At 40.1% G+C, this 19200-nt stretch overlaps 1 protein-coding gene across 4 annotated transcripts in view; it reads left to right on the top strand.

The window, feature by feature from the left end:
* The first annotated feature begins 1352 nt into the window (after window positions 1–1352).
* The window catches only part of NAA35 (N-alpha-acetyltransferase 35, NatC auxiliary subunit), a 38742-nt gene continuing 20894 nt past the window's right edge, over window positions 1353–19200 (top strand). Inside the window, exons 1-11 of one of the 4 annotated variants that reach the window (XM_039543051.1) lie at window positions 1353–1505; window positions 3110–3243; window positions 5917–5950; window positions 7484–7598; window positions 9573–9647; window positions 10740–10907; window positions 11739–11805; window positions 13539–13582; window positions 14306–14356; window positions 14920–15003; window positions 17140–17254. In XM_039543051.1, coding sequence (XP_039398985.1) covers window positions 1396–1505; window positions 3110–3243; window positions 5917–5950; window positions 7484–7598; window positions 9573–9647; window positions 10740–10907; window positions 11739–11805; window positions 13539–13582; window positions 14306–14356; window positions 14920–15003; window positions 17140–17254 — 997 coding nt within the window. In that variant the 5' untranslated portion in view covers window positions 1353–1395. Of the gene's footprint in view, window positions 1713–3109; window positions 3244–5916; window positions 5951–7483; window positions 7599–9572; window positions 9648–10739; window positions 10908–11738; window positions 11806–13538; window positions 13583–14305; window positions 14357–14919; window positions 15004–17139; window positions 17255–19200 lie in introns of all 4 variants that reach the window. The other 3 variants (XM_039543052.1, XM_039543053.1, XM_039543054.1) reach the window with 3 other exon arrangements.

The raw sequence follows: 19200 nt of genomic DNA, 5'->3' as shown, positions 1-19200 counted from the left end.
AAGTTCCCCTCTTCATTAATTGCATTGATTTTTCAAAAGGTATTTGACAGCCTGCACAGACATACATTGTGGAATATTCTTGAGTCCTACAGAATCCCATTCAGGTTGTCAGTATCATCAAGGCCATGTACAGAGATGCAATTGCTCACTAAGGTTTATCAACCAGACAAAGAGTGGTTCAATGTGGAGTCTGGCATAAAACATGTCTGCATTTTATCTTCACTGTTGTTTGGCAATGCCATAGGCTGGATAATGAAGAAGTGTATTAGCAACACAAGCACTGGTATAGCATGAGTAGAAAGCAAATGCCTAGAAGACTTAGACTTTCCTATTGATATTGTGCTACTGAGAAATACCCCTGAAAAGTTAAAAACAAAGACAGATAACTTGGCAAAAATAGTATGCCAAGCAGGGCTCATAATTAGTTTAGCTAAAACAAACATCCTTGAAACTCAGACATTGAGAGTATAACAATTTATCTATCTGAGCAGCAGCCTATTAGCTAGGGGAGACCTCAAGAAGGAAGTGACATCTAGGATAGGAAAGATATCCATAGCATTTTCTAAACTCAACAACATATAGAAATCAAAGATATATACCACCAGAATAAAAAACTCTCATAGTCTTTAAGGCCAGAAAGCATCACTGTGATCTAGTCTGACCTCCCCCATATTGTGAACCATAGCACCTCACCCACCCACTCCTGTAATAGACTCATAGCCTCTAGCTGAGTTACTCAAGTCCTCAAATCTTGATTTAAAGACTTCCAAGTGACAGGGAACCTACCACCTACTCTAATTCAAAGCAGCACGTGACCCTGCTCTCTTCATCCTGGGGCTTCTCATAAAGCAGGAAGATGCTGACATGCTGCTGGATCTGAACCAGACCGCAGCGTGCGGGAGCCCAACTCCTTCCCCCTCCCCTAGCCACACAACCCAGCTCTAGGCTTTTTGCCGCCCCAAGCACGGCAGGCAGGCTGCCTCGGCGGCTTGCCTGCGGAGGGGCCGCTGGTCCCGCGGCTTCGGTTCTCCTGGGGCAGGTCCGCTGAAGCCGCAGGACCAGCGGACCCTCCGCAGGCAAGCCGCCGAGGCAGCCTGTCTACCGCCCCGCCGGCAGAGCGCCTCCCGCGGCTTGCCGCCCCAAGCAGGCGCCTGGGTGCTGGGGCCTGGAGCCGCCCTGCACACAACCCCTCCCGGTCCCCCGTTCTTCATGCTCCTCCCCACCTCATTCGGATACAGAATCCCTGCTGCCGACTGAGTCTCCTTCTGCGCGAGACAGAGCAAACTAAGCTCCGCCGCGGCAGCTTAGAGGGTTTGCGCATGAGCACGCACAGGACGCCCGCTCCTCCTGAGCGGTGGAGGCTTGTGTACGCATGCGTGAGAACCGGCTCGTGTAATGCAGCCCCGCCGGGGGCACGGGGTGATTTTGCGCATGCGCAGTGGCAGGGCTCCGAACGAAGAGGGACCCTGGGCTCGTTGCTGCGCGAGGCGGAGGCAGCGGGCACGGTGAGGTGACCAGCGCGGCCCCTAGAGGTGAAACCCCCGCCCTGCCCAGCCCCGGCGGTTGAGACCTCTGCGCCCGGCCGCTGGGCTCGCGGAGCGGCTGAATGCGGTGTCGCGGCGCGGAAGTAACGCGAGTGCGGGGCAGGGCCTCACCCTGTCCGGAGTGGGAGGGGCCACTCGTGGGCTGGGCCGGGCTTGGGCGCGTGTGCGGTAAGCAGTCCCTCGCGGGCCGGGCGCTGCCTGCTGGGGAGCCCCGTGGTGGCACCGTGCGGGGCCCCCGCCAGGCCAGCCGCTGTCCCGTGCCCCGGCTGCTGCAGGGCTTGGCCTGCGAGCTGCCCGCGCGGTGCGGTCATGGCCAGGGCAGGGTCACTGTGGTGCCAGCGGAGGCGCCTGCGTCCCCCCCCTCCCCCGCCCGTGGTCTCCTCCCGTTAGGGTGACCAGATAGCAAGTATGAAAAATCAGGACAGAGTGTGGGGGGTAATAGGCACCTATATAAGAGAAATCCCCAAATATCAGGAGTGCCCCTCTAAAATTAGGACATCTGGTCACCCTACCTCCGGTTGGGAACAGCAGCAACTTAGAGCTGGTGTCACAGGTGACCAGCGAAGGGAAAAACAATTGGCCTCTTTAGCTCATCTCGCTTCTGTAAGGAAGATCTGGTTTCATTTATTTATTTATTTTAACTCCCCCCTCACTGTTCTTTGCCCCCCATGATCATTAGAGAACTAGTGAAATGGCGACATCACCAGAGCTAGGAGAGTGAAGGCTGAGCAATCGGAAGGGGCTTTTAAACTACCTGATTTAAAACTTTAATTTGGATTCTTCAGTGACTAACATTATTTATGGGAAGTCTTCGCTAAATTTCCAACATTGCTTTTAACTGAGGGATGTTAGTACTGAGAATCATCCATAACTCTCAGAGTAACTCCAGCAAAACTAGGAAAGACTAGGCTTGACATTGCTGATATATCTAAAGTAAAACATGCAAGGGGGTGGGGAGGAAACCTACAGGCCTTCTAAGGCACAAGACTAATATTTTAATTAATTCTTTATAGGTTACCTTTTATGACACACAGTTTAAAAATAGTATTTGAGTCTGAATGTGCTTGCAAGTTACAGTAAGATTACTATTACTGCAAGAATGACTTACTTTGTACACCTGACTGTGTTCCATGTGTAGTCAATTTCACAGATTCTTCTTGTTTTGGGTCTTTTGCATAGCAGTAGATGAGAGAAATTTTTGCTGCTTATAAAACCTCAAAAATTAAATGTTTAACACCCAAAATTCCTTTAAGCTTTTTTTTAAAATTGTTTTTTTTTCAGGTTGATTATGTAACTTTATTAATAGTTGTTCAGTAGAGGAGTGGTGATATTAACATTTTGCAGTCCTGGTTTTTGAGTTTATATAGTTAAATCTATTCAGGGGAAATTTTGAAAGAGAGAGGATCCTTTTTAAAGGGGTTGTCAAATTATGGGCTGGTGAACCTTCAGTGTTGCCCTTTCAATTTACATCTGACTAGTTCATTTTTTTCTTTATACAAGATAAGCATTGGCTCCCATTAAATACTTTCTTTAGTTTATTCTTGATCTATGATTTGTATTTATAGGTGCAATATTATGGTTATGAAAGCTTCAGTAGAAGATGATGATTCAGGATGGGAGCTCAATATACCTGACAAGATGGAAAAGGGTAATACAAACTGGATCGATATTACCCAGGAATTTGAAGAGGCCTGTAGAGGTAAGTTGTACTGCTCAGACTCTTAAGGAGTCAAATTTTTAAGAAGACCAAACATAATTCTTGAAGTTGCCTTCTAGTCTAAAGCTCCACTCCTGCAATGAGCTCAGTACGGGTAGACTCCATTGACTTTATTGGAAGTATGCAGATTCAGGAGTCTGCCTGTGTCGAGATTATAGTAGGATTGGGGTCCATGAGATCAGCAACCCTCTTCAGAAGGTATAAACCTCCTTCTTTGTTTCAGGCTGCTTTCCTCCTTATGGTTTTTCTCATTCTGTTAATAATTTTTTCCCCCATCCTACTCTTGATGGGAAATCTTGTTTATCCATACTGGACCTGTCTCCTGTTTTCCTGGAACTGCCAAATTTATCTAGATTGAACACAGCCCAATTTATCTAGATTGAACACAGCCCTATATCCTAGCAATTGACTGTCCAATGCTGATTTTTATTCATTTGTGCACTTGAATTAAAACTGATAAGTTTCTCATGAGAGGTAATACTTTTAGGTTATTGGGAGACAAATATCTTCAGTTACTGTTAAGATTGCTACTCTGTGTTAATTTGCTTTGTGCATAATTGTTGAACTGACCCTTGCTGCAGCATTACATCAAAAATAACTTTCCACCAGTATGTTACACACTTTATTTTGCATTCATCATCTGAGGATCCCCCTTATATTAATCTACAAGGGGGCTCCTCAGATGCTTTCTTAGAGCAATTTTAAATTCCCTTTGAATTGTTGGAATGGCATAAAGGGGGTGCCTTGGGTGATGGCACTGAGCAGTTGGAGTCGCATTTCATGGTAACTGTGCCTGTATTCCCTCTCTTAGTCCACCAAGGGTACTCTCAGCCATCACTTCTCTTGGGAGGAGACCCATGTCTCTTTCCCTCCTGATTGGGATGTTAGGGCTGCACAGCTCCCTGATTTACACTGATATATTCCTAGCAAGCCAGACTGCCTAAACAGGCCAGCATCTGTGCTTTGCTTTCTCTCCAATGGCTATGCATAGTGTAATTGCCAGCAGTTACAAGTTACCACCAGTTCTTTCTAAGCAAACACATTTATTTTTAAGGTAAAACCATTACAATACAAACATATTAAAAATAATAAAAGAACCTACATGCATGCTAAAAAGCTTACCAGAAGTCACCCCAACTCCACCCTTAGGCTCTAGCAGGTCAATCTTGGAAAACCCGAAGCTGGGTTTTCTCCATGATTACAAGTTCGTAACTGTCTGAGTCCTAACCAACAGGTCAGCCTGTTTCTTTATACAGCTCAGGCCTTTGATCTCCAACCTCTGGGAACAGATAATCAGCAATCATCCTCTCTTCGGGGTGTATGTGGTTTTGCATAACCGGAGATAGGAATGTACATTAACCTCTCCTTAAGCGTTTCCCTGGAAATGCACTTACTTTCCTCACAGTCCATTTTTGTCTGGCACATTTTCAGTATAGTCCGTTGGACTCTCAGATCTCACATCACATCTGTTCCCTAGAGAGGTTACGTACAATCCTGACCACAATTATATATGAACTTTGCATTTAATGCAATGGATCCCAAAGATACTTAAACTTAATTCAATAAAGTTTTATGAGGATATTGCAGGAAATTACCATATCTATTATTGGCACTTCCTAGGGAAACCCTGGTTCTGAGGCACCTCGCTACCACCTGTCCTTAGTGTGTGGAAGTCTTGTCTGTGCCTTCTGTAGTTCTGCTCCCTGATTCCATCAGCCTCTGGCAACACAAAGCACTATCCTCCAAGTCTCCACAGGCCTTTCTGTCTCTGTACAGGTTAGAGAGAGCCACGCACCAACCCCCAAGTCCTGCAAGCGTTCCTCTGGAGTGCCCAGCTCCAGTTCCACTGAACATTCACCGAACTGTCAGAATCTGTGCTTCCAAAGGAATAGCGTGCACCAGCTTACAAGATTCCCAGCATTTTCAGTTAAGGATGGCTGAGATCCCCTTTTCATAAAATCAGTCTTACTGATTGAAAGATGCCAGAATGCCTCTGCTCCTGCAGATAGACCAGACCTTTGACCTTCACCTGAAAACAAGATTTTCCCCCCTCTCTCTCACTGTTTACCTCTTCTTGTTAGTTTTCTTCTGGAGTCTCTGCCAGATCTTCATTAGCATTTGCCTCTGTGTGCTAATAGATTTCTACTGTGAGATATACAATGGTTCACTAGGGAGATGTTGTCTCCTATCCCGTCTGGAGAAGTAAGTCTCTAGGCACACTACCTTCGAGTATCCTGCCTTTAGCTGCAAGGTCTAGAGACATGATTTTCAACATATATACCTAAGTCCTCTTGTTTTTTCTATACATATATCTCACAATGATTATGATGACCTGTGTGATATAGGCTTTCATTAGCAACTTTACATGATGTTCTTTTGGTGAATCCAGGGGACGCATCTATCACTGTGTCCTCTGCCAGTTGCATTAAGAGATCTTTGGGTCATGCTGTCACATTTCATTAGATTTTGTCTTCAGCATCATAATATACTTCCAAAGATAGAGCAACAATGTATGCCTTTCTTCTGTATCTTGTTCTTCTTTTGTAGTATAAAGCCTGTTTAGCCTGTCGAGCAAGCTGTTTGCTTAAATATCCATGATGAGCTGCTTTAGAGTAATATCCAAAGTAATGATTTGTCCTGTTGTGTTCCTTTTAGAATTGAAGTTGGGAGAACTGCTTCATGACAAGCTGTGAGTATGCCACAGGGATAATTTTTGAGTTGAGAATAATATGTATTGGTATTGAGTGACCAACAAGATACTTAGCCTTTCTGATTTTGTCTTTATATGCTATCTTTTTGTACTTGTCCTTTTTGTAGGTGTACTTTTTGATTTTTCTGGTCATTAAAGAGCTCCTGATGGAGCCATATTGGCCTCTTACTAGTCTTCCTATTTTTCCTTGTCATCAGAATAGTTTGCAGTTGTGTCTTTAATATTGTCTCCTGGAGAAACTGACAGCTCTTCTGAAGTACTCTTTCCCTTAGACTTTCTTCCCATGGACCTTACTTAGCAATTCTGAGTTTGTTAAAGTCTGATTTTTTTTGTTTTGTTTTTGTTTTTATTCTGCTGCTCTCACTCCTTAGATTTCATTATTCTATGAAAACAATCATTTAAAACGTTGCTGTCATTTTAGGATAAATAATGGATAATATATAGTGTAAGGATGACAGGAATAAGGTTTGGATTCAGCAAAGCACTTGAACAAGTTCTTATTGTCCATTCATGTCAAAATCGCTTCCATGAAACTGTTTTAACCATCTGAGTATTTTTAACTTGTCAGAAAAATATTTTTCAGGTGTTAATGCTATGTTAACAAAGATAACATTATTAGTAAAATGTATATCTAATGCGTCAAAATATATTTGTACAAAAATTATATATAAAATCATTAAAGTCGGTAGTAATTAAGCACATGCTTTTAAATGCCTTCCTGAATAAGGATGTTTTCCTGAATCAGCCTGCATTTTGCAGCAGTATTTTGTGTGGCTTCTACTTTATGAACGCTGTGCACCAGGCTTGCTGAATAGGTTATATGCCAAAGTTGAGGCCTTGTCTGTAATTTCCAAATACCAGCTTTAACCTGAATGTTATGTTACACATTTATTAGCTGTATGAACCCCATTATGACAGCAACAGAATATAGTGTCAGAAACTGGATTGTTTCTGCATGATTTTTATTAAACTGTTTAAAAACAAAACTGAGGCTTAAAACGTGAGTTCTGTATTTCTTGTTTGTTGGGGTAAAAACGTAAATGTTTTCTCTGGTTGTGGCAGAATCAAGACCAGTTTGTTTTAGTTAAAATCAATTAAAGCTATCAGATATGCATAAATGTTGGTCTCTTTAAAAGGACGATATGTATTATGAGATCTGTGTGTGTGTAGTTACATACACATAGGCACAGATACTTAGTAATTGGATATTTGGCTAGAGAAGTGCTCTTCAGTTTAAAATAAAGCCCAGGATTTTCAAGAGGACTTGAGACTCCATAAAAATTGGGTACTTACAAGGTTCCTCAGGTTGGGCACCTAACATCAACTGTCACTCTTGACAGTCTTTGCCAGTGTGTTGACAATTGCAAGCTCAAAACACATCACTTGTCAGTGTCTCAGTATTCAGTAGTTTTTGATACTGATGCCTGATGATAGTGTGTGGGGAATCCATTGCTTTGTGCAAATTAAATGATTGTAGACTTAGTGTTTGTGGCTTTTCATTGTTGTCCTTAGTTTTGGTCTTTTTGAAGCTATGTCTGCTATTGAAATGATGGACCCCAAGATGGATGCTGGCATGATTGGAAACCAAGTTAATCGAAAGGTTCTTAACTTTGAGCAAGCTATCAAGGTTGGTGTCCCTTCCTTCTTTCCCTTTCTCCTTTTTAGTGGCTGTTAATGCTGTGTTTTGTTTTTTTTTTGTTTTGTTTTTGTTTTTAAACAGAGTTTTAATAAATCATAGCTATACATAACTTCAACAATCACTTCAGTGACCTATGTAAACTGAATATTTCAACATTTAATAGAGAACTTGTATTATATTTTCCCTTCAGATATTTTCAGAAGAAATAACATGCTGTAGAATTTGAAGCCCTATTCAGCTACAGAATAAGTACAATACAGATAACTGCAATATAAGTTTCCCCATGCTTCCCAAATGTATGCTTCTGAGATGAAGATTTACTAGATTATCTAGTCCTTTCTGCTGAAAGGATATTTCCATCTCCTTGCCCATTCAGTACTTGGTTTCTCTACTGATATTGTACATTGATGCTGGATTTGATAATGTGGATTCCTGTTCATTAGGAACTGGACAGAGGCCAAGTAATTTAACAAAGGGCATGGAGTAGCAGTCTGATGATGATCTTTCACTACTGATGTCCTCAAATTGAACTGATGAAGTAAAATTGAAAGATTCTGCATCCGTCTTGAGGTATCCAGTCACCATAGTTAGAGACGAAAAAACAAACATTTTGAAAGAGTCAAAAGAGAAGCATCTCTAATAATACCTTCCTGATTTTTCAAAACGTGGATTTGGGTGCATTGAACAAATGATACCTTACCAGTTAGGAAGCCATCTTTTAGGCTTTGATCCTGTAGTCAATGACTCTCTCTCTCTCTGCAGGCATTTGTGCACATGAAGTTTCTTGTAAGGCTGGCCCTTGATTATTAATCCAGTGTTTGCATCTATGGTACATTATTTCTGAATGTTAGTTTAACCAGTTTTATAACTTTTACAGGCTACTTAATGATGCTAGAATGAAACTGCTGAGATATATTTGTTTATTTCTACCTGTCAGTGAGTGTTTTTGTAATGTGCTCATCACCATGGTATCTTCTGCAAAAATCTCCAGAATTCCAAAGGTGTGGTTACCACAGTCACAGTCCATTTTTGTAAATTTCATGGTCATAGTATTTTAAAAATCTTGAATTTCCTTATTTCAAATGTTTAAATCTCAAATTTCACAGGGTTGTAACAAAGCATGAATATTTGTTGAAAAATGACAAAATACAAATGTAAAACCTTTAAGTCGGCATTTCTGAAACTGGGGGTCCTGATTCAAAAGGGGGTTGCAAAACTATTGTGTGTGAGGGGCGGGGGGATGTGTCATGGTATTTCCACCATTACTTCTGCATTGCCTTCAGAACTGGGTAGCTGGAGGACAGCAGCTGCTGGATGGGTGCCATGCTCTGAAGGCAGCATCGCCACCAGGAGCAGCGCAGCCTTCAGAGCTGGATTCCCAGCCAGCAGCTGCTGTTCTCGGGCCACCCAGCTCTGAAGGCAGTGCCAACAGGAGCAGTAGCACAGAAATAAGGGTGGCAATACCATACTATGCAACACTTACTTCTGGCTGCTGCTGGCAGTGGCACTGCATTCAGACCTGGGTGCCTGGCCAGCAGCTGCCATTCTCTGGCCACCTAGCTCTGAAGGCAGCACAGGGCAGCAATAGTTCGGCCCCTTTACAATAGGCTTGAGACTCCCTTTTGGGTCAGGATCCCCAGTTTGAGAAATGCTGTGTACATGTGTATATACTTTTACCCTATAATATAAAAGAGTATGGGGTAAAAGTACATAAAAGACCAGATTTCATGGGGGGAGACTAGATTTCATGGTCCGTGACCTGTTTTTCATGGCTGTGAATTTGGTAGGCCCTAGTCATGAAGCTGATCAGCAAAACCAACCAAATACAAATATCGTAGTCAATGAACTTTTAACATTAAATTAATATTGTATTCTTTAAAATTCCCTTTCTGCTGTGCAAAGAATGTCACATCTATTGTTTGTATAATCTATCTCTTCCACGTGTTTGTTTTTCTTTTTAAGGATGGCATCATTAAAATTAAAGATCTATCTTTACCTCAGCTGATAGGAATAATGGATACTTGTTTTTGCTGCTTGGTAAGAATTTGTTCCTTTTAATGCTGTTTTAATACTTTCAAAACTGGAGTTTAAGTGATTAAGAAAAAGATGTAGGTTTCCTTGGTAAGGAAGGATTTTAGGTAAATTGATTCATTGAGCAGACACACATTTACATACTGTATGTTTAAATTTCCTGTAACAATTAGTAGTTGGAGTGATACAACTGATGCTAATACAATTAGTAGTTGGAGTTCAGTAATCAGGGTCTCAAGAAACTTTGTGCTCTAAAAGACCCATTAGTTAAAAAAATAAATAAATAAATCTGGGATTTTGACTATGATGTACTAGAGAGAGATTATAGAATCTTATTTAAACTTAAAATAGAAATCTGATCAAATTCTATATATTTTCACTGTGGCTTCTCTACAATACAGATCTTTATATGCATAAGTGGTTATAAAGATGTGTTAAAGGAGATGTGCAAATTTATTTTTAATTGAATATGTAAACATGTATGTGCTGAATGCCACAAAATAATTTTTAAAGGTACATTGGGCATGTTGTAAACCAAAACTCTGCTATATTTCATAGTCTGTGAAGATATTGAAGGACATGCCTAGATTACTGAAGCTTTCTTTCTGTTCTCATTTACATCAGTTTCATGTTATACCAGGATGTCGTGGAAAGGAAGCTATGTTTAGACTTGAAATTGTAGAATACTAATATATATTAGCAGCAAACTACAGTTGTGACTACTTGTGTAATGAAACATTAGAGGAATACATGTATAGTATGCAATTCATGTCCAGTGGCAAGCTTACTTCCATACTCCTTGGACTGGGAACTTTGTAGAGGTAGCTTGTTACTTGTTCAAGTACGGTGGTGCATAATATTCTAGTTTGTGTCCCCTTTCCTTCCTTTGGTCCCTCACCTCCACCTCCCTAGCCAACAAATGAAGAGATGTTGATGGGTGTCAGATATCCTCATTTGGTCGTTTTTGCTGGATGGAAGGTTGGCACGTTATGGAGTCTCTTTAAGGACTGATTTAGACAGGGTAAAATAGAAAAGAAATGGGAATTTAAAAAAAATGCAGAGTCAAAAATATAGTATGTACTTTTATTTTCTTTCTAGATAACATGGTTGGAAGGTCATTCCTTGGCACAAACAGTGTTTACGTGCCTATATATACATAATCCAGACTTCATAGAAGATCCTGCCATGAAGGCTTTTGCTCTGGGGATCCTAAAAATCTGTGATATTGCCAGAGAAAAAGTAAATAAAGCTGCAGTTTTTGAAGAGGTATGTTTCAGTATGACCTGTGATTACAATATGTATAGCACCATACTTATACATGGTGCTTTACAGAAATAAAAAAAATGGCTTGAAAAGTGGTTTGACTACATTATTGTAGAATGGTCTGGGAGAGAGGTTAGTTTTCTTGAACAAAATGTCACTGAGCACCTAATTTCTCTTAAACTTTTTCTTGAATTCATTATTTGCTTTCTGTTTTGTAGAATACATGAGTGAGCAAATAAGAATGCTTTAATTCATAAACAGCTTATATATGAACAGAAAACATGGCATATGTCAGTAGAAAATTATTAATGCAGGGATGGAGCTAGGTCTTATTGCCTGCTATTGAAACCAGATGTATTTGATCATTAGGGTTTTTTTGTTTAGCTTTGAATTTCCTGGCCAGGATAAAGAGGCAATGACACACACGCGCTCTCTCTCTCTCTCTCGTTTGTACTCGGAGTCAGGAGATCTTGTCCTCTTCTCTGCTCTGTGATTATTTTCCAATCTGTTAATGGCTTTCATACTTTACTTCTTTTTAAAGTGCTTTGAGATTTATGGATGGAAAGTACTATAGAAGTATATTAGTGTTAATATAATATATAATAAAAACTGAACTAGCTTGTAGGAATCTGTCCCACAAATATTAAACCAGCCTCCTGAAGTTCCGATTGCAGTTATAGTATTACACAGCAACCAATTTTGCATTGGGTGCAGAAATTTAGAAAAAAATGTAGTTTTTGCAGCTGTATGTTATTGTATGTGGTTATTGCTGCTAAGTGTAATTATTATTGCTGTTTTTGGTGAAAGCACCTAATTGTTCCATTTTACATTTAGGAAGATTTTCAGTCCATGACCTATGGGTTTAAAATGGCTAATAGTGTGACAGATCTTCGAGTTACAGGTAAAATTCAGAACTTTGGGGAAAAAGAAGAGTCCTGAAATGTTTGTGCTTTCAGTTCAGAGATCCATTTTAAAATGTGAATAAAATATGAGCCATTTCCATTATTACATACATTATTTTCTTCCCATATATTCTGGTCAGAAGTTTTCAGTATGCATAACTAAAATTTTTTTAAAAATGCTTGAACTGGAATCTTCTAATTTGGCTTGTTTGTAAAATCTGATTGTGATTGTAAATAAATTTTGAATGAAGAATGGTGAAATAGTTTTAAAGCTATGGGCATTTAAAGTCAGAATTTTTCGTGTATGTGCATTATTTTTGCTGTTCTTTCAGTTGGCCTATATGTAGAGCAGGGATTCTCAAACTTCATTGCACTGCGACCACCTTCTGACAACAAAGTTACTACATGACAGAGTTGTGGGGGAGGAGAGGGAGACGGATGAAGCCAAGCCTCACTGCCCCGAGTCAGGGGAGAGGGGACCAGAGCCAAAGCCCCGCCACCCTGGGTGGTGGTGGAGCTCAGGCTTCAGCTTCAGCCATGGGTCCCAGCAAGACTAATGCTGGCCCTGGTGACCCCATTAAAATGGGGTCGCGTCCCACTTTGTGATCCCGACCAAAAGTTTGAGAACCGTTGATATAGAGAGATTGAGAAAACTTAAGGCACTAAGAAAACTTCTCAGTTTTGGATCAATCTGAAAACTCTGAGATGCCTAGAATTTAAGATTAGCTGAGTTCCAGATTTAACCTTTGTCAAGCCAGATAGCTTCATGTAGTGTTGCAAAGCTCCATTTGTAAAGAAACATTCTTAATCACAACAAATAAATAATTTTCATGCAAGGAACTAGCTTTAACGCAGTGGTAAGGTTGAGAAGTCAAACTCCTGTTTTGACAGTAATTTAAGTGGAAATTAAAACTCTTAAGAGAACATTAGTCTTCTTCAAACGTGCAAAGTTATTTAGTTAACTTCTAACATTGTGGAAATACACAGTTAAGATCAACCAATCTCAATTGTGCATCTTCTCCCTCCTAACTTCCGTGCACATCTGTTGTATTGTAGTTAAGAGGAGACTTTTGGAGTTTGAAACCTGCAGCTCTGAACATCTTGAATCCTTCATTTACATAGGGGTTTTTTGTACACTTGTAGATCTCTGGAGTTCACGAATTTGTTTTTCTGTAAATATTCCCAGCCTCTGAATGCCTTTGATGTATATGTTACCTAACTGTTGGTCTAGTTCCTAAAAAATACATGTTCTTAGATACGGTAGTGATGTGTTAAATTTTGCAGTTTGACAAATTCTGAATTTTGCAATTTCTGAAATTGCATTTGCTTTTGGCAACTTGTCCTCTGTGTGCTCTTAAATTAGATACTGAGAGGAAAGGTAGAGAGAGTTCCTTCTTTGGGACAGCTGGAGACAGAGAATGGGTAGGTTCAGATTTGTCAAACATTTATTAGTTAAAGAGTGATACAAAAGCTGGAGCCATGGTTCAGGAACAGCACCTTAATAAGCATTCTAGCATCATCCCCTTCTTAACAGTTGAGGGTAAGAGTTAGACTTCTCACAGGTAGCTAGCCCTTGATGTCACCAGTAGGGCTTCTTTGGTGGTGCCTTTTGGCCAGTAGGTACTTTAAATATTTCAGACTTTGAATTAAGCTCACAACTCTCCTCACCCTCAATGTTGCATGTGTGCATCTGAGTTTAATCAGAATAATTGTTTGTTTGTCACTTTTCCAGGCATGCTAAAAGATGTAGAAGATGACATGCAACGAAGAGTAAAGGTAGTTTTTCTTTAGCTTCCTACTATTTTTTCTGTTATATGTTGAATAGACTTCAAATAATATGGTTTCTTTTTAGACAAGTTATGTAAACATATTACTAATATTTAAGGAACATTATTTTTTCACCCCCTCCCACCCCCAGTAATAGAGTCCTCTGGAGAAGAATTGACATTTTTTTTGGTGTGCCTGTTTTTGCTTAAGACACTATCAGACTGTCTACAGCAGGATTCAGAATGTTGTTAGCTAGTACAGACAAGGTTTGTAGGTTTTCAAGTAGGAATAGAAAGGATAGTCCGATGTAGGAGGTCTGGTCTACTAGACTGGACTGAGACTTGGTAACCTGGATTTAATTCCTGTTTCAGCTACAAAATTACTGTAGAAAATCACTCAGTCTCGCAGCTGGCAAACTGAGGCACAGGGTAATGAGGGAATACTGCTTCTCTACCCATGGAGGGGAGAGGTGTCACGACAGGCTCTATTAATGATTGTGGATCGCTCAGATCATATGGCGATATGGGTCATATAACTATGTATAAAGATAGTTACAAGTCAATTTCAGATGCCTTCTAACCTCAGATTAGAATTGATGTTAATCTTACCTGATATCAGAAATATCCAAACAAATTTAATGTTTTTACCTCTATATAGAAGTTATTTTCTAAACAATGGCATCACTTTTGCAATTTTATTAATATGCTGTGTTTCTGACTCCTTCAATTTTAGAGCACTCGAAGTCGACAAGGAGAAGAGAGAGATCCAGAAGTTGAACTTGAAGTAATGAACCTCTTACAGTTTTTTGGTGGACTATATGAAATAGTTCATATTACTTAGATCAGTGTTTTCAATAACTAATTTCTAGAATTTGTCCTAAAATAGGAAAACATGTTTTAACATAGATCCTCAGGAAAAGAGGGAAGAATTCACTTTGCTGTAATAGCTGCATGGTTATTACTTTTGTGGTAGCACTTAAAACGTTGAGTTTGAATGAATGGTACCAGCTTAAGAAGTAGCTGTCAAACCAAACTTTGTGGTCTCACACAAAGTGTGTTTGTGTTTTTCTCTTCTGTGTTGGAAGGATGTTGGAGACTATTGGTGCCATAATGTCATCAGTTCACTACTTCAGAAACAGAAATTACTTTGAAGATAACTAGGCCAAAAAAGTTACGAATAGAGTTGGAAAGCAGATATTATCTATTTTGAGAGTAGAAAGTATGTCTATAAGAGCTGTTTATAAAATCTTGTTTTTAATTAAATAAATGCCAAATCTTATTTTTTTGAAGGGTTGGCACTGTTTTGGTACTTTTTTAAAATTTTTGGTACTTTTTATTTTGTTGTAGCATCAGCAGTGCTTAGCAGTATTCAGCAGAGTGAAATTTACCCGTGTACTACTGACAGTTCTTATCGCCTTCACCAAAAAAGAGGTACAAATACTCAATATTTCTGCACTTACTCTGTGATCCTGTGAAATGTTTGGTGTTTTTTTGTTTTCATTTTGGAGGGCAAAACATTGTCCTACAGAATCTCTTACTTCAGTAGCTCACCTCCCTGCAGCAGCACCATCAACTTGGGGGCATGGGTGAACTCTTAAAAGTAGCAGCCCACTTTCCACCAGCACCAATATGTTCCTCACTTAGTTCTTAAGAAGTTATAGGGTCTTGCACAGAAATATGTTGTTGATCAGGTAATAACAAAACAAATCAACCAACCTATTGATGAGCCTGGAAAATGCTCTTTAAGCAAATGGAACCTGAAAAATAGGGTTTCCAGGAGGACTATCACTAACAGGTGACTAGCAATACTTTTTTTGTGGGAAATCATGAAGGATTTTCCCTTTTTGAGGTTCTGAATTTCTATCCAGGCTTCACTGGTGGTTGGGAGAGGAAGGGATCAGGGCTGTACACCAGTCTACCAGCTCATGAGCATGAGATTCCCATGGGGTGGAAAAATGACTCTTTTTAGGGCTGAGCGATAGTAGTGGGGTAGGCTGGGTGAGACTAAGAGTTGTTTTTATTTCCCTTAGATTTTTCTGTTTTTGTTACTTAGTACAGTGGAGGGAGGTAACTAGCTCTTGCATGCTGTCCTGGAGTTCCCTACTTAAGTACTTAGCTGTAGCAGCTACACCCTGAATAACATAAAAGGGCCTTAAACTCAGTGAAAATCAGGTGCAAGTATTTTAGATGCAGAGGAGGATAGAGCTCTTATGGAGGAAATTGCACTCTGAATTTAATCAGTGGCATTATAAATAATAGTGTTAGCTCTTATGTCAGGGCTGCAATAGATAGATGTGTTTGTATTCCACAACCAAATCCTGATCTTCAGAACTGTTATGGGTGACTGCTCACAAACTGGGCCATTCATTTTCATGTGGTCAAATATTTCTCACTTTAAATTCTCCATTTAGTTCACTTCTTCAGATGCATGGAGTGAAAATTAGAGTGGATTTTAGCCCAAAAAAGCTTATGCCCAAATAAATTTATTAGTCTATAACAGGGGTAGGCAACCTATGGCATGCATGCCAAAGGCGGCACGTGAGCTGATTTTTCAGTGGCACTCTCACTGCCTGGGTCCTGGCCACTGGTCCCGGGGGCTCTGCATTTTAATTTAATTTTAAATGAAGCTTCTTAAACATCTTAAAATCCTTATTTACTTTACATACAACAATAGTTTAGTTATGTTATAGACTTATAGAAAGAGACCTTCTAAAAACGTTAAAATATATTACCGGCACGCGAAACCTTAAATAAAAGTGAATAAATTAAGACTTGGCACACCACTGCTGAAAGGTTGCTGAACCCTGTTCTAATCAGCAATTTGGCATCAGGATTTTCTAACATTTTGAAGCAATTTTATGGTACTTAAGCATTCATTAACATAGAACATTTAAACACTCCTTATTTTCTAATGAGAGAGAGAGAGATTTCCACCAAAAGAAACTATCTCTGTTGCAAGAGCGCTTCCCTTATAAACTGACAAAACTCAGAAGGCAGAGAATTTGCTTCTGACACATACTAGTTTATCACTGAAGTCTCAGTGATTAAGAGTTATTTAGAATCATAGAATCTCAGGGTTGGAAGGGACCTCAGGAGGTCATCTAGTCCAACCCCCTGCTCAAAGCAGGACCAACTCCAACTAAATCATCCCAGCCAGGGCTTTGTCAAGCCTGACCTTAAAAACCTCTAAGGAAGGAGATTCCACTACCTCCCTAGGTAACCCATTCCAGTTCTTCACCACCCTACTAGTGAAAAAGTTTTTCCTAATATCCAACCTAAACCTCCCCCTCTGCAACTTGAGACCATTACTCCTTGTTCTGTCATCTTCTACCACTGAGAACAGTCTAGATCCATCCTCTTTGGAACCCCCTTTCAGGTAGTTGAAGTTATACAAGCAATACATTGGACAGATGCATTAAAACCTATTGGATCAAAAATGTAGTGTGTTCTATTAAAAAAAAAAATTCCATATTATCTGGGTTCCAATTCTTGGGAAGGTTACAGAATTTGCTTTCTTACAGACTCAGGTCATGAAGCATGTGAAAATGTTTTGTTATATTTTTCCAGACAAGTGCAGTTGCAGAAGCTCAGAAGCTAATGACTCAAGCAGCTGACCTGCTTTCTGCCATTCACAACTCATTGCATCATGGTATACAGGCTCAGAATGATACTACAAAAGGAGGTAAGCATCAGGGTTGGTAGTTCTCTCCTCTCCTGCCTGGAACATAGTGTCCTTGTGATAGGCTGGGCCCTCTTTAGGGCCACTCAGGCAGTTTCAGAGTCTCTTCCCCTTCCAAAGTCCTTTCCTGCTTGGGACCCATACTGCAGCCTTTCCACGTACTCTGATGTTCCTGTAAAAATCTGGTTTGTTTATGGTGGTCTGGCATGGCTGGACCCTGGGTTGAAATTTATTTTCAACCCCTGCCCTGCGGTGACCAGCTTGTCCTGGGTCTAAGTCCTTGTGGGCAGCGAATTTTTGTCAGCTTTTTTTTCTCTCAGCAGCTCTGTAGCAAGAATCAGCTATTTCTGAGGCACTGCTAACTATCAGAGAATCCTAGAAATGTAGGACTGGAAGGGACTTCAATAGGCCATCCACTCCAGTCCCCCGCACTGTGGCAGGAGGACTAAATATTATCTAGACCATTCTTGACAGCTGTTTGTCTAACCTAATCTTAAAAACCTCCAATGATGGAGATTCCATGGACCTCCATAGATAATTTGTTCCAGTGCTTAAATATCCTTACAGTTAAGAAGTTTTCCTAACGTCTAACCTACATCTCCCTTGCTGCAATTTATGCCCATTACTTCTTGTCCTGTCTTCAGTGGTTAAGGAGAACCATTTATCACCCTCCTCTTTATAACGACCTTTTATGTAGTTGAAGACCGTTATCATGTCCCCCCTCAGTCTTCTCTTCTCCAAACTAAACTAATTCAATTTTTTTCAATCTTCCCTCATAGGTCATGTTTTCTAGACCTTGAATCATTTTTGTTGCTCTTCTCTGGACTTTCTCCAATTTGACTATAGTATAAATTTGCCTTTTTGGTAGCTTTGGCTTAATACAAGAGCTCAACACAGATCTGCTGCCAAGCAAGTCCATATCCAATTTTTATTTTTCAAGAGAGAGAGGAAAATAAGGGTTTAAACTGTCAGTAAACAAAATGTCATTTTGTTGATCCCTTCTAATTTGTTATATTTCAGGGTGCTTAAGTAGCCAAATTGTATGGCTGTTTATTCCTTGGCAGAGACAAATATTCTAATAACTACAATAGCACCAGTACTAAGTAAGAAGATGTCTCTTGATTTAATGTGGGGTTGGAGAGAAATGCTGGAATCCATAGAGCGTGTTCATAGAATTGCAGGAAAAAACATTTTCATTTTTAATGTGTGGAAAATAAGGATTGCCATTAGTAATGTTTTAAATATCTGCTGTTTGATAGATATTTTTTCTGACCCAATTCTTAATGGATATATTTTTAAATGATGTTTCTGCTTGCGTGACAATAAGAGAAATTCACTACAGAGAGTCTTAGGCTATGTGGTGAGTCGACCTATGCTACGCAACTCCCAACTACGTGAATAACGTAGCTGGAGTCGACGTACCTGAGGTCGAGTTACCGCGGCGGGGGGTCAACAGGAGAAACTCTCCTGTCGACTTACCTTACTCTTCTCGTTGGGAGTGGAGTACAGGGGTCGACTGGAGAGTGATCTGCTGTCGATTTGGTGGGTCTTCACTAGATCCGCTAAATCGACCACTAGTGGATCAATCTCAGAGCATCAATCCCGACTGTAGTGTAGATCTGCAGTTAGACAGACTTTACCTTAGGAGATATTAGGAAAAGTGTAGAAGGAACTTATTTGTAATCCTTGTAAAGCTGAAGAAAGACCTATGGGAAAAGAGTAGAAAACAATACCATGATATAAAGTCTTTAAATATCTACACTCAGTGCTCCACTCTTCTAAAGACTTAATCCCTTGATTATTTTTTTTAAAACTTTCATTTGTATAAGTCAATTTAGTTCATGAACTGACTAGCAATTAGTACACTATGGACATGGAAGTACACCTCTACCTCGATATAACGCTGTCCTCGGGAGCCAAAAAATCTTACTGTGTTATAGGTGAAACCG

The sequence above is a fragment of the Mauremys reevesii genome, linkage group 6, assembly GCF_016161935.1.
Source record: "Mauremys reevesii isolate NIE-2019 linkage group 6, ASM1616193v1, whole genome shotgun sequence".
Taxonomy (NCBI): domain Eukaryota; kingdom Metazoa; phylum Chordata; order Testudines; family Geoemydidae; genus Mauremys; species Mauremys reevesii.
The sequence above is the reverse complement of the archived record's forward strand: the minus strand, read 5'-3'. Positions and strand labels throughout refer to the sequence as shown.